General features: G+C 33.9%; 1 protein-coding gene across 2 annotated transcripts; it reads left to right on the top strand.

Annotated features, from left to right (window-relative positions):
* Positions 1–1,639: 1,639 nt before the first annotated feature.
* LOC105628085 (uncharacterized) lies at positions 1,640–10,426 on the top strand. Of its 2 annotated transcripts, none has more exons than XM_012209422.4 (19): positions 1,640–1,996; positions 2,784–2,887; positions 3,013–3,099; positions 3,193–3,268; positions 3,370–3,444; positions 3,564–3,617; positions 3,815–3,874; positions 3,968–4,084; positions 4,554–4,648; positions 4,762–4,970; positions 5,322–5,419; positions 5,743–5,846; positions 5,988–6,153; positions 6,453–6,575; positions 6,973–7,055; positions 8,352–8,493; positions 8,621–8,650; positions 8,865–8,935; positions 9,336–10,426. In XM_012209422.4, the coding sequence occupies exons 1-19, from the start codon at positions 1,958–1,960 to the stop codon at positions 10,153–10,155; spliced, it is 2,553 nt and encodes an 850-aa protein (XP_012064812.1). In that variant the 5' UTR covers positions 1,640–1,957; the 3' UTR covers positions 10,156–10,426. The 2 variants fall into 2 exon arrangements, with proteins under 2 accessions (XP_012064812.1, XP_012064813.1); XM_012209423.4 differs by having other exon boundaries at positions 9,339–10,426.
* The last annotated feature ends 1,809 nt before the right edge of the window (positions 10,427–12,235 follow it).

The raw sequence follows: 12,235 nt of genomic DNA on the forward strand, positions 1-12,235 counted from the left end.
TGCAAAATTATTTCATTTAAGTGAGGAACACAATTATTATTGAACCATGAAAGTGTATGGCCATGATAAATTTTCCGTCATTTAAGGGTGTCATAAGGCAAATCGCGTAAATTTAAAGGATAAATTGATGCATTACGCCCATAAGTAACTAGTTCATGAATAATTAGAAAATGTACAAAATGTTTAAACCGTTTGCCTCTCATGTTCATTTTTGGATTTTTCATTAAAATTTCTTATTAGATTAACAAACAATATTGTACTGTTTTGGTTATCTGTTCTATGTGTAATCTCTAAGGAGAGGTTCAATCCTTTCAATATTATTCATGTTAATTTGAAATAATTAATGAAATAGTAATATATTATATTAAAAAATAGATAAATTTTATTTATAAATTATTTAGATCTTATTTATACCCAACAAACTTCATTTAAAAAAATCCAAAATTAAAAATCAACATTTTATTGGCCAAATGCATATTTTTAACCCTATACTTTTTCAAAAAAACCTTGTGGGTCCTTATACTTTGCGGGAGTCCTATAAGGTACCTCTATTTATTTTTTTCGTATTTAATAAGTACTTATGCCTAGCAAATGAAGTGCGTGCAACTCAAATTCTCTTACTTGATAAAAATGTAATAACATGTCAAAGAGAGAAGAAACACATCATACGCCACATCAAATTAGATGGTCCAAACTATGCATTTTGGCCAAAAATATTCTTATGGGCATTGTCCCTCCCTCTTTCTTTCTCTATCAATCTACTCACTAAGTGACTAAACCTACTCCTCCTCCACCACCACCACCGCTGTCATCTCCTCCTTCCTCCTCTTCCGTCTTCCTCTTCTGCTTCCAAAACCATCAAATTGGGAGAAAGAAAAAAACAAACATTCTTTTGCTTTCTAAAAGAATTTTAATTTCATTTAATTACCTTTAGAACACAAAATCAAAGAAGAGCATAACTCGAGCTACTAGAAAAAGAAAGGTAAACCAGAAAATCAAGAAAATAAGAAAAATAGATTATTGTTATTCAAGATTAGAAAGAGAAGAAATGGTTTCAAGGTACAAAGCAAGAAAGAGATACACCTGTTTTACCATCACCACAACTTTTACCTTGCACGCCTTCACCTCCTCCTCCACCGATGAGTCCTACGCCGACACATGGATAGATAACATCTTCTCTCCACTACCCCCTCCTCTTCCGCCATCGCCGCTGCTTCCACCACCTCAGTCATCAAGCTGGGACTTCTGAAATCCTTTTGTTCCATCACCTCCTTCAGCATTACAGTCGGTTATCGAGGAGAAATGAAAAAAGGTAACAACATGGCAATTAAACAAGTTTTCACTCCCTTCACACTCGCGTGGAAACTCATGCACCACTTTCAGCGAGATACCTATTAAATATGAAAAAAATAAATGAAGATATCTTATAGGATCCCATAAAGTATAATGAGCCATAAAATTTTTTTGAAAAAGTACAGGTCGAAAATATGCATTTGGCAAAATTTTATTGTCAAATTCCATTCCATGCACGCACAACATTGACATACACGATTACACATACATACATACATACATACATACATACATACATCATGATTAGAATTTGGTATTGTGAATTTCGGAGTACATCTTTTGTACTTTTCCGCCTCTCCAACTCTTTCACCTTTTGTTGTTCGCAGCTGCTCTCTGTGATTTTTATTGTTTTTGACCTTTTTGCTTCTTCTCCACTCTCGATCTTCACGGTCTCTCTCCTTTTCGATCTCTCTACTCTATCCTTTCAATTTAGGGTTTCAAACTTAAACTCTCTCGCCAGCTATTTCTCGAATCTCGAGCTCAATCTATCTATCTGTATTTATATTTTTCAACAAGACCTAGATTTCTGCTCAGCCCTTTAGGGTTTACAGATCTAAACAGCTTCTGCTTCTAGTTTTGCTTAATCTCTGCTTCCTATCTTAAGATGTTTTGGAAGCTTACTTCTCTTTCTGCCTCTTCTCCTGTGAGTGAGAATTCATGGCTCTAATTTTCCTCCTCCTTTTTTTACTTTCATTTCTTGATTTTGAATGTTTGTGCTGGACTATGTGCTGTTTTGTTTTGCCTCTCTTGTTTGTTATTGGTTTTTTTTCCTGTTATTGGATTTTTTTGAGCTTGTGAATATTTCAATTCTACGTTCAACTATTAACTTCTTTTTATTGTTTGATTGCTATTTTGAGCTTGCTATGTTTTACTTAGAAGTCATCGGCTTAGGATGAAGTGCTTTTGGTTACTGTGATTTGTTTCTCTTCCTCAGTTTGCTTTTTTTTATTAATGAATGTACTTCTAGTAGCTGGAGAATTGCGGGGAATTTATGGCTGTTTCATACTTGTATTTTTAAAATTTTGATGTTCACTGTTCAATTGTTACTGAAAGGGTTCCCTCTGCTCGTGCAATTGAAGATACTTTTTACTGACATGAATGCTGTTTTTTTTTACCTTCGCTCTTCGTGTTTCTGAAATGGAGGACATGTTATGGAATATAGTTTGAATCTTATATTGCTATTCAGGTTTGAATTTTGAATTGGAAGCAGCACTGCAAATGAGTTGGCTTCTACTTTCTCAATTATGCTAATTCCATGGTCTATTGAACTGGGTTACAAGTTTATTAATGACATTGAATTGCAAATTTGAGTGATTTTATTCTCAGAAGTAAACCTTTTTAGATTTTTAAAACCAGTAAAATGCAATAATACTTGCCACTGGTTGCTTGCTTTAAGGTTTATTTATTCTGATCTGTTATTGCTTTTGCAGGTGGAGTCAGTATTAGACAAGGAAAATTTCACATTAGAAGAGCTTTTGGACGAGGAAGAAATAATCCAAGAATGCAAAGCTTTAAACAGTCGTCTCATCAATTTGTAATTTTTTCCCCTGTTTCACCTGAACTCCATTCGTACTCCTTTATGAATAGTGCCTCTTCTTTTTCTGTGTACCTTTTAGTTGATTGTGGTGGATGATCATCATATATATATATTTTTTGCAGTCTACGGGATAGAGCCCAGGTAGAACAGTTATTGCGTTACATTATTGAAGAAGCTCCTGAGGATGCTGAAAGCAAACGAGCCTTCAAGTGTGCCAATTTGACTTATAAAAGAATAAGATTTGTTTTGATTTGCGCATTGTAATTTGCCTCTGATAACTTACTTTCTTTATTATTTTTAAGGTTTCCCTTCATCGCCTGTGAGATATTTACATGTGAAATTGATGTTATTCTTAAGACTTTAGTGGAGGAAGAGGAGGTAGGTTTCGGTATTCCCTTCCTCTGTGATATAATTCTGGAAGTTAATGTGGTAGTGAACTTCATCTCTTCTAAACTTTGTTTCTTTTTCTGCTGTTGCAGCTTATGAACTTACTCTTCTCTTTCTTGGAACCAAACCGACCTCACAGTGCCTTGCTGGCTGGGTATTTCAGCAAGGTATGCTGTTCACTGCTTTATCTCCAGTTTATCTGGTGCTTTGTGATAAGTTATCTTCTTGTACGTTTTTTCTTTGTTCAACCACTTTTTTTTTTCATGCTATTTGCTGTTGAATTTAGGTTGTTGTTTGCCTTATGGTACGCAAGACTGTCCCACTTATGAACTATGTTCAAGTGAGTAAATTTTTTCCCTGAACACTTGTTCTTTTACCAATAATATATGTTTTATAGTTTTCTGACATCCGCAACAAGGTCTATCTAGTTTTAGATACGTGTTGTGTGCTACAATTATGCATACTATTATGGTTTATGTTTTGCTTAAACTATCTCGTCATGAATTATTTTGTTTATTAACTATTTGAATTTAACAGGCTCATCAGGATGTTTTCCGTCAATTGGTTGATTTAATTGGAATAACATCCATCATGGAGGTAATTTACATATTTGAATGTCGCAGTGGTTTCCATTTAGTAAGTTCTCACTTGTTTGTTCTGTTGATCTTTTATATTAATTGCTTCATGCAGGTTCTGGTTCGGCTGGTAGGGGCAGATGATCATGTGTATCCCAATTTTATTGACGTGATGCAGTGGTTGGCTGATAGCAATTTACTTGAAATGATTGTGGACAAATTGAGTCCTTCTGTAAGTGAAATTTTGCTCACACAATGGACTTAATACGATCAATTCAGAAACTTCAATTTCAATTCATCAAAATTAGGAAGTATGGACCAATTGCTCAGATAGTTATTTTCATGTGTAGTGCTGGTCCTGATTTTGGTCATACATAGGCACAGTCACATTGCCTGTGTAGGATATTTGAATGACAACAATTCTAATATGCTCCTGTTTGAGTTCAGTTTCTCAATTTCAATTTTATTTCCTTTCAGTTTTTGGGTCTTCATTTATTTTACAAATGTTTTAATTTTGGGTTCTGTAGGAGCCAGGAGAAAAAAGGTTAAGGACTTCTACAGGAATTGGAAAGATAAAAACTCAAAATAAAGCAATAATATAGAAATGTCAGCAATAATAGAATTTTAAAATCAATCTGCTGCATGCATGATCAGCCTTTGCATGTATTCAGTCTTTTGACATTTTCTTTTGCATATTTCAGAGCCCTCCTGAAGTTCATGCCAATGTAGCAGAAACATTATGTGCAATAACTCGAAACGCTCCCTCAGCTTTGGCTACTAAACTCTCTAGTCGAAGGTTTGTATGATTTTGTGCTCCTCTACACTGATAATAAAATTTCTCTAGTTCTCTTTTCCTTTCTTTTCTCCATATATGTGTTAATTCATGCTGGTCATAAAATCTGTGTGCAGCTTTGTTTCAAGGATATTTGGCCATGCATTGGAAGATTCACATTCAAAATCTGGCCTTGTGCACTCACTTTCTGTGTGTATATCTTTACTGGATCCAAAACGATCTGCAATTTCTTCTCCCTTGTTTCATTCTTTCCGAAGTCAACATATTTATGAGTCTTCGATCCCTGTCAATCCAGAGACTGTTGATGCGATGCTGCCTAAACTAGGTGAGTGCATTTATGTTTCTGTTAGACCAAATAAGGAAAAAGTAAGTTTAGTTGCTTTGTTGTGTCAAAATTATTTTTCAAATGTGGAGAAGCTTCTTCCCCATTTGACCTTCACTGCTTTACACACGGACACACAGTCTCTCACTTTTTCTTTCTTGACTTTGTGCATGTGTATTTTGGGAGTTGCTCGTCTTAACCCTATAGCTCTTCATCCCATTTAACTAGTTACCTGTTTCAGATTCTTTAATCTTCTATATATATAGATCGAATCTATAATTTTAGTTCAATTACAGGTTAGATATGGAATTGACAAAAGTGATTGTTTTTGTTATTATGTTCTTATTTTTTCAGGTGACTTGCTAATGCTATTGAATGTGTTGTCTGATGAGAAAATTTTGCCTACAACATATGGAGAACTGAAGCCTCCTCTTGGGAAGCATCGCCTAAAGGTTTGTCATGCCTTCTTCTTTTAACTTGATGCAGAAGTTGGTGCAGGAGATAATTCTTTGCTGTCACCTCAATAGAGTTAGATTAGTGGAGTTCATTGCTGTTTTCACGAGCTTGGGAGCTAGCCTCACTCTCATATCTCTTTACCTTTCTACCACGGAAATGTTGATGGAATGTGTCCCAGGGCAACATATTATCTAATGAGTTGTTATATTAATATGTTTGTGTACTGCTGTTGGAAATATAAAATATTGAATTTAAAAATTTGGTTTATACTGAAATGGAATTTGTTTTTGAGAATTAACTGCTTCCATATTTATTTTAGATTGTTGAGTTCATTGCGGTGCTATTAAGGACGGGGAATGAAGCTACTGAAAAGGAATTAGTCAGCTCAGGAACCATTAAACGCGTCCTTGATCTATTCTTTGAGTAAGTTTTTTCACCCCTTTTTTAATTGAGTATATGGGCAAATTATTGAAGTTGGTGTCCAGGAAACATTAGTTTCTTCTCAAAGAAATCTTACTCTCTTTTTGTTGGCATGGATAATGGTGCTGGTCTTTTAACTTACAGGTACCCATACAATAATGCATTGCATCATCATGTGGAGAGTATTATATTGTCATGTTTGGAGACCAAGAGCGACACTATGGTTGATCATCTGCTTCGGGAGTGTGATTTGATTGGAAAAATTCTCTGGACAGACAAAAACCCCACTATTTCAGGCGATCCTACTCAGGTAGATAGACGTTGATGTTTTGTTGAATGAAATTTTCTTAGATGGTGCAAAATCTATGCCCCTAAAACTGATAAGAACTAATATTTGTTTGTGATCTAATGAGCAAATAGTAAGCTGGGAGACCTTGGGGGTGGGGCATGGTGTGGGCCATAACAAAATGTTCTTTTTTTTTATAAATCTTAATTTAGTTAGTGCACTTCTACGGTTCCTTTCTCTCACTCTTTCTTTTATCAATATGTGGCATTTAGTTTCTGCATAGCGTTTCAGGCAGTAGATAATTGTATTCCATCCTTGTGCAGCCAACTCTGCCTGCTGCTGGAAAACAGGCTCCGCGAGCAGGAAACCTTGGTCACATTACGCGGATTTCTAATAAGCTTGTTCAGTTGAGAAACACCAATAGCCGAATTCAGACATATCTACAGGTTGGTAGCGCTATTTAAATGTCTCCCAGGGAGATTGTGTCGTTGAGAAGTCTGCAGAACTTAAATTATAGGGAATTTCTTGATTCATATTGTGATTGCTTAAATATCCCATCATAGAAGCTTTTCCTCAAGAAGAGTTTTTGTAATATTTTATGATTTTCTTTGATGCGAACCTGGCCTCCTTGGTTTTGCTTTTTATTTTTTTTTTTAAATAATAAAGAAGAATCTCGTCATTTGGTATATGCTTCTTTTTAGAAAATTTCTATTACATACTACCAGTATTACATCATATTATTGCCACTTGCTCTTAGCACCATATTTTTGGATATGGTGATTATTTTATTAGAATATTTGGTTTAATGTCTTTGCTTAAACATCTTTGTTTGTAATTCTGTAGGAAAACAGTGAATGGAATGACTGGCAAGCTAGCACCTTGCAGGACCGTAATGCTGTTGAAAATGTCTATCGGTGGGCTTGCGGGTATGCTTTTTCTTCATCTATGCAATGCATCACATTAGCCTGAATTGTGGAAATGTTTTATTTGTGCATTTAATGAAACAGCAATTATAACCGTAATGATAACTCTAGCTTGACTGGGTTGCCTTTTTAGTGGTCATAAGTGGTATTTAAACAATAGAGATTTATAGATCAGTGAGGCTATCTCCCTATTTTAAAATCTAAAAGTGTGCTGAGATATTGATATGCTCTCAGGCAAAATATTTTAAGCATTTGTAGTTGAGATTTATGATGTTGATAAGCTTTGTTTATCTATTTTATTTCCATGGCAAGGTCCTATGTGCTACAGTATACTGCAAATTGATTGAAGATTTTAATCTTCCAATTGCACTATGAATAAAAAATATTTTAAAGCTATCTTCAATTATAGAAAGAAATATCAACCCTCCTCCAATTGGACGTAACTACCAACTCTCTCTTTCTTTTTCCCTCGCTCAAGCAATTTTTAGCATCTTGTTGGTTTGTATTTGACTGGATAAAAAGACTCAGGTGTGACCTTAGAAACCAAGAGATCCCAGGTTTTGTTTCCACTCTTAATTGGTTTCCAAATATTTGTGTGTGAGTAGAGCACATAGAAACAAAAATAATTGAGTAGTTTTCTGGTAGGTCTTATGCTAACAGTCGTCTACCTGATTTCATCTATCTAGCCTACTGATATGGTAATGGATGGTGATTTTAACTTTCATCAGTAAGTATATTGTTAAAAGTTGGAATTCTTCAAAATGAGTGAAGTGGAGGAATTATCAGATTGCAAATCAGTTTTGGTGGTTTCAATTGACAATGGATTCGCTCCAACATTTAAAAATTCATTAATTCATAACGACACATATATACTTAATGTCCTGCCAAAGAAAGAAACCCAGGTACTAATTAAAAATCTTGAACTTGGCACCTTTAGCTGTTGCCTGATTGATGTTTGGATGGATGGCTGCGAACTGGTCAAGGTTTTGAAGAAGAGTGGGAAAATATTGGAATAAAATTTCGGGCTCTGTTAGAGGATATGAGAATAAAACTGGGGAGTTTTGCAGCTGGAGAGTGGGAGGATGATATGTTTGTATTTGAAGTTTAAGGCGGAGATTTTTTTTTCCTAGCTGGCCATGTCTGAAGAATCCGGACTGAAATGCCAGTGCGGGTTAAATTGTCTTTCATATATAGGATCTTTGTCCTACTTGCTAGAAAGTTTTGTTTCTACCTTTTGGGTTTGATTATGATATTATAATTGTCTGAAGATTTTGAATTTGTTTTCCTTGTTTTTTGCAGTCGCCCCACTGCATTGCAGGATAGGACAAGAGATAGTGATGAGGATGATCTTCATGATAGAGATTATGATGTAGCAGCTCTAGCAAATAACTTAAGCCAGGCTTTTAGATACAAAATGTATGGGAATGAGGATAATGAAGAGGTGCGCCTCGACTTTTTAATATTTTCATTATTTTCTGTGTTGTTGGGTTTGTGGATCAAGACCATATCACTTATTCTAAAAAAAACATAAAGGAACGGGTCTTTACTTATTATTATCTTGGTTGCAGGATAATGGCGGCCTTGATCGAGATGATGAGGTAACAGTTAGATTCTCATGCCCTTGCCCTATCTCTGTCTTGTGTCTGTGCATATCTTAGGTTGGGTGTCAATGTTTTTCCATATAGAAATATTAGCATTGGTAAGATGTGAAACAGAAACGTAGATAGATCAGAATAGAAAGTTTTTAAATATCTTTCAATATCAGATTAGATGTTGGATATTAAATATAGTGTTTGCGGTTTTGATATGCAGGATGTGTACTTTGATGATGAGTCTGCTGAAGTTGTTATATCATCTTTGAGGCTTGGTGATGACCAAGGGAGGTCAGTCTAAGCAATTGTGTAATTTGACTCCTATTTAATGATCGATATTTCATTGCATTTTCTTTCAACTTGGATTTTGGATTGAATAATGCTAGAGAAAGTTGAATTCAGAGTAACTAAGGATCGTCTAGTGTCTCTGTGGACTTTTGTATTTGGGTGGGGAACTGCATCTCAAATAAAGGTGTTCAAACTGAAAGTTATACATCTATTGAATGTCATGATGCTTTTTGACCTGAACAAAGACCCGTAATAAGAATTTCCCTGTTCAATGAAGCCATTTGGGAAATCTCCTGAACAAAGCAGCAGGCCCACTGTCCACATAGGGTCGCTGTATTAGCATGCCAAATTAGTGATCCATCTCTTGATGAGTGAATAACACCTAATGTTTTTCTTAATGCAGCAGTTTATTCACAAATTCCAATTGGTTTGCATTCCAAGATGACAGAGCTGGTAATGCCCCTGTGAGTACATCACCTATGGAGATGATGGATGAAATAAACTTGAAAGGAACTGCTAACGGTGGTGGTAACAGCAGCAGTGATGATGAGGTGGTAGTTGGAGAAGATGACGAGTTAACAGAGTGCAAAGAGTCCGTCAATTCTGCATCCACTTCCAACACAAACTTTGCCAATGGATTTCCTGGGGGTGTTCCTATTCCACAAAGCGAGCAGGCGACTGCTTCCGATGATATTGGATTTTTCAGATTTGATACTCCGGACAGTGAAGACTTGTTTGGAGACAGGCCTTTCCCTGAATGGGTAGGATGGGGAGAAACATCAGATTTGCAAGTAGGCGGGTCTAATTTGAATCCATTTGTAGATCATGATGACTCTGATGTCAATCTTTCCAGTCAAGCCGAGGTAGCAACACCTGATGTTAATTCCCCTTCAAGTGGTGATTCCCCACTACCAAATGGCTCATCATCCTCCAACAATTCTAGTGATGGGTCAGCGAGCAGTGATACAACCCATAAATCTGCAACCGCACCCTCATTGTTTGAAGAGGATGTCGAATTTGTTGGCGTGGAAATAGAAGGAACTGAGAAGGCAATGGAACAGGCTCTCAAGGAGGGTATAGTTGGTGAAGCAGGCCCTCTAAAGAGGAACATTATCCCAAAGGTTCCAGAAAAGGAGAATTCTAATGATAATGGGAATGGGATTAAAGAGTTCAACGATGCAAACTATTGGAGGGTTGATCAAGAAGTTGCTGTGCTGGAGTGATGGTAAGCTCATTCTGCTAACTGGCAAAAAATTGGATCCTTCAGCCACTGACCCCATTTTTGGTTGGCAAGGGCTCAGGCAGCAGACATATGTACAGTGTATTTTTGTTTCAAAATGGGGTTTGGCTGGTAGGTTGTGTTATGATTTTACTGTTATTAGTTGTTATTGTTACTCCTATTGTTGTTTATTATTCAAGGTTTTGTTTCTTCCCTGTCACTGACTCAACATTTCGCTCTCATCATATTTATATTCATATTTACATTCTGGCTTCTGTTGTCCCTTTTTTTTTCCTACCTTGACCTGATCTACTATTTTTAACTTTTTAACTATATTTAAAATATTAAAGTATTGAGTTTTGGCGAATAACAGTTGTAATTAGTTATTTGTTATGATAACTTGCTTTTTGCCTTTTGGTCTGTATTGTAGTATATGTTTTGATCTACATTGTATATTGACTTTGTGGTCTTTTATTTTGAATTTATTATTTTTTAGACTGAGAATATTTTGAACTTGCATTATTTTCTGTTCTTGGAGATTGAATTATTAATTTTAATTTCATTACTTTTAAAATTGTGATTTAAATTATATTTATGCATTTATGGGTTTTCCCTTTGCCTAATAATTAAATTATCATTTTGATAATGTACACTTTATTTAAATAAATAAAACGGCTAATTATTAATTTTGAGAAGTTTTATTTATGTACTATGGAATTTTTAAATTTTAGAAATTCTGAATAAATTTTAATATTTTTGAATCAATAAAAAATTTTATTAAAAAAAAAAATCCAGAATGAAATGGAATCAATTTCTATATTCCAAAATTCCCCTCATAAAAGGAAACACCTTCTATATTCCAAAATTATTTTGAGATTTTTTTTCATAAGAAATAAGAGGAAATTGTAGATAGACATGGGACACAATATATATATATATATATATATATATTTAAAAAGGTCTAACAATAAACTATTTATATAAAAAATTACAAAATAGAATTTTAATTAAAAGTATTCATGCACTCTTTATCTCAAAATATAAGTCGCTTAAAGTTTTTGCATAAGAATTAAAAAGACAATAAATTCTCTTAGATTAGAGTAAATTCAAGGGTAATTTAAATAAATTATCCTTTATCTCAAAACCAATAGTTACTTGTGAAAATATTTAATGCATCTAATACAAATAAAGGGAACATTGAAAAAATATCATTTATTACTACTTAAAATACTCCAATCGATTTATATTTAAAGAAAAATAATCACCCAAAAATGACTTATATTTTGGGACAGAGGGAGTAATGTATTTTAAAAATTAGATTAATAGTTGATAATGTTGATAAGATTAATTTTGATATGTTGAGACTATAGATATGCATTTAGGTTTGAGTAGGTGTTAATATTTTCTTAATATTTTAACTATCGGGAGTAAGTAAAACATAATTATTCTATTTCTAAACAAATTAAAGATCATTTTGATTATTATTTTGGAGTGTTTGATAAACATTATTTTGTCGGTTCCACTTTAATAATAATATTTGCTTTTTTTGCAAAGATTAAAAAAGACCGAAATTCATTGATATTCTAAAAATATATAATAGAATGTTTACATTACCTTTTTAAAAGTAAATATAAAAATAAATAACAACCAATAAATATAGATAAAATTGAAAAAATAATTAATATGGTTTGAAAATCTTAGATGAGCATTTAAAATATAATAAGATAAAATGACCATTTATTGCTATTAAAGTGAAACCGAATAATATTTAGAAAAAATTCCAAATGCCGATTAATTAATAATTTTACATTAATTAAGATTAACAAAATTCGAGAAAATGAGACTCGTTATTGAAACCGAATAAAAATATTGAAATTAATTGAAATCGTGATAGAATTGGCTACTTCTAGTAAAAGAGAAAAATATAACTTTTTTAAGAAAAATATAAAAAACATTTGAACTGGCTGGAATCCAGACGAAACTTCTAGACAAATTTGAGAAATTCGTTTTTTTTTTTTTTTTTTTTTTATGACCTAACAACTTCCACCACGTGTACAGTTCCGAATCTTCTAGACATGCCATGC

Source organism: Jatropha curcas, chromosome 1 (assembly GCF_041381405.1).
Source record: "Jatropha curcas cultivar XTBG-Jc1 chromosome 1, XTBG_Jcur_1.0, whole genome shotgun sequence".
In the NCBI taxonomy this organism is placed as follows: Eukaryota; Viridiplantae; Streptophyta; class Magnoliopsida; order Malpighiales; family Euphorbiaceae; genus Jatropha; species Jatropha curcas.

Bases quoted from the DNA above. Each gene is read 5' to 3' on its own strand.
- LOC105628085 (XM_012209422.4), top strand. From the start codon at position 1,958: ATGTTTTGGAAGCTTACTTCTCTTTCTGCCTCTTCTCCT. The intron at 3,100-3,192 runs GTGTGCCAATTT...ATTATTTTTAAG, and splicing joins GAAAGCAAACGAGCCTTCAA to GTTTCCCTTCATCGCCTGTG. The intron at 5,847-5,987 runs GTAAGTTTTTTC...TTTAACTTACAG, and splicing joins GTCCTTGATCTATTCTTTGA to GTACCCATACAATAATGCAT.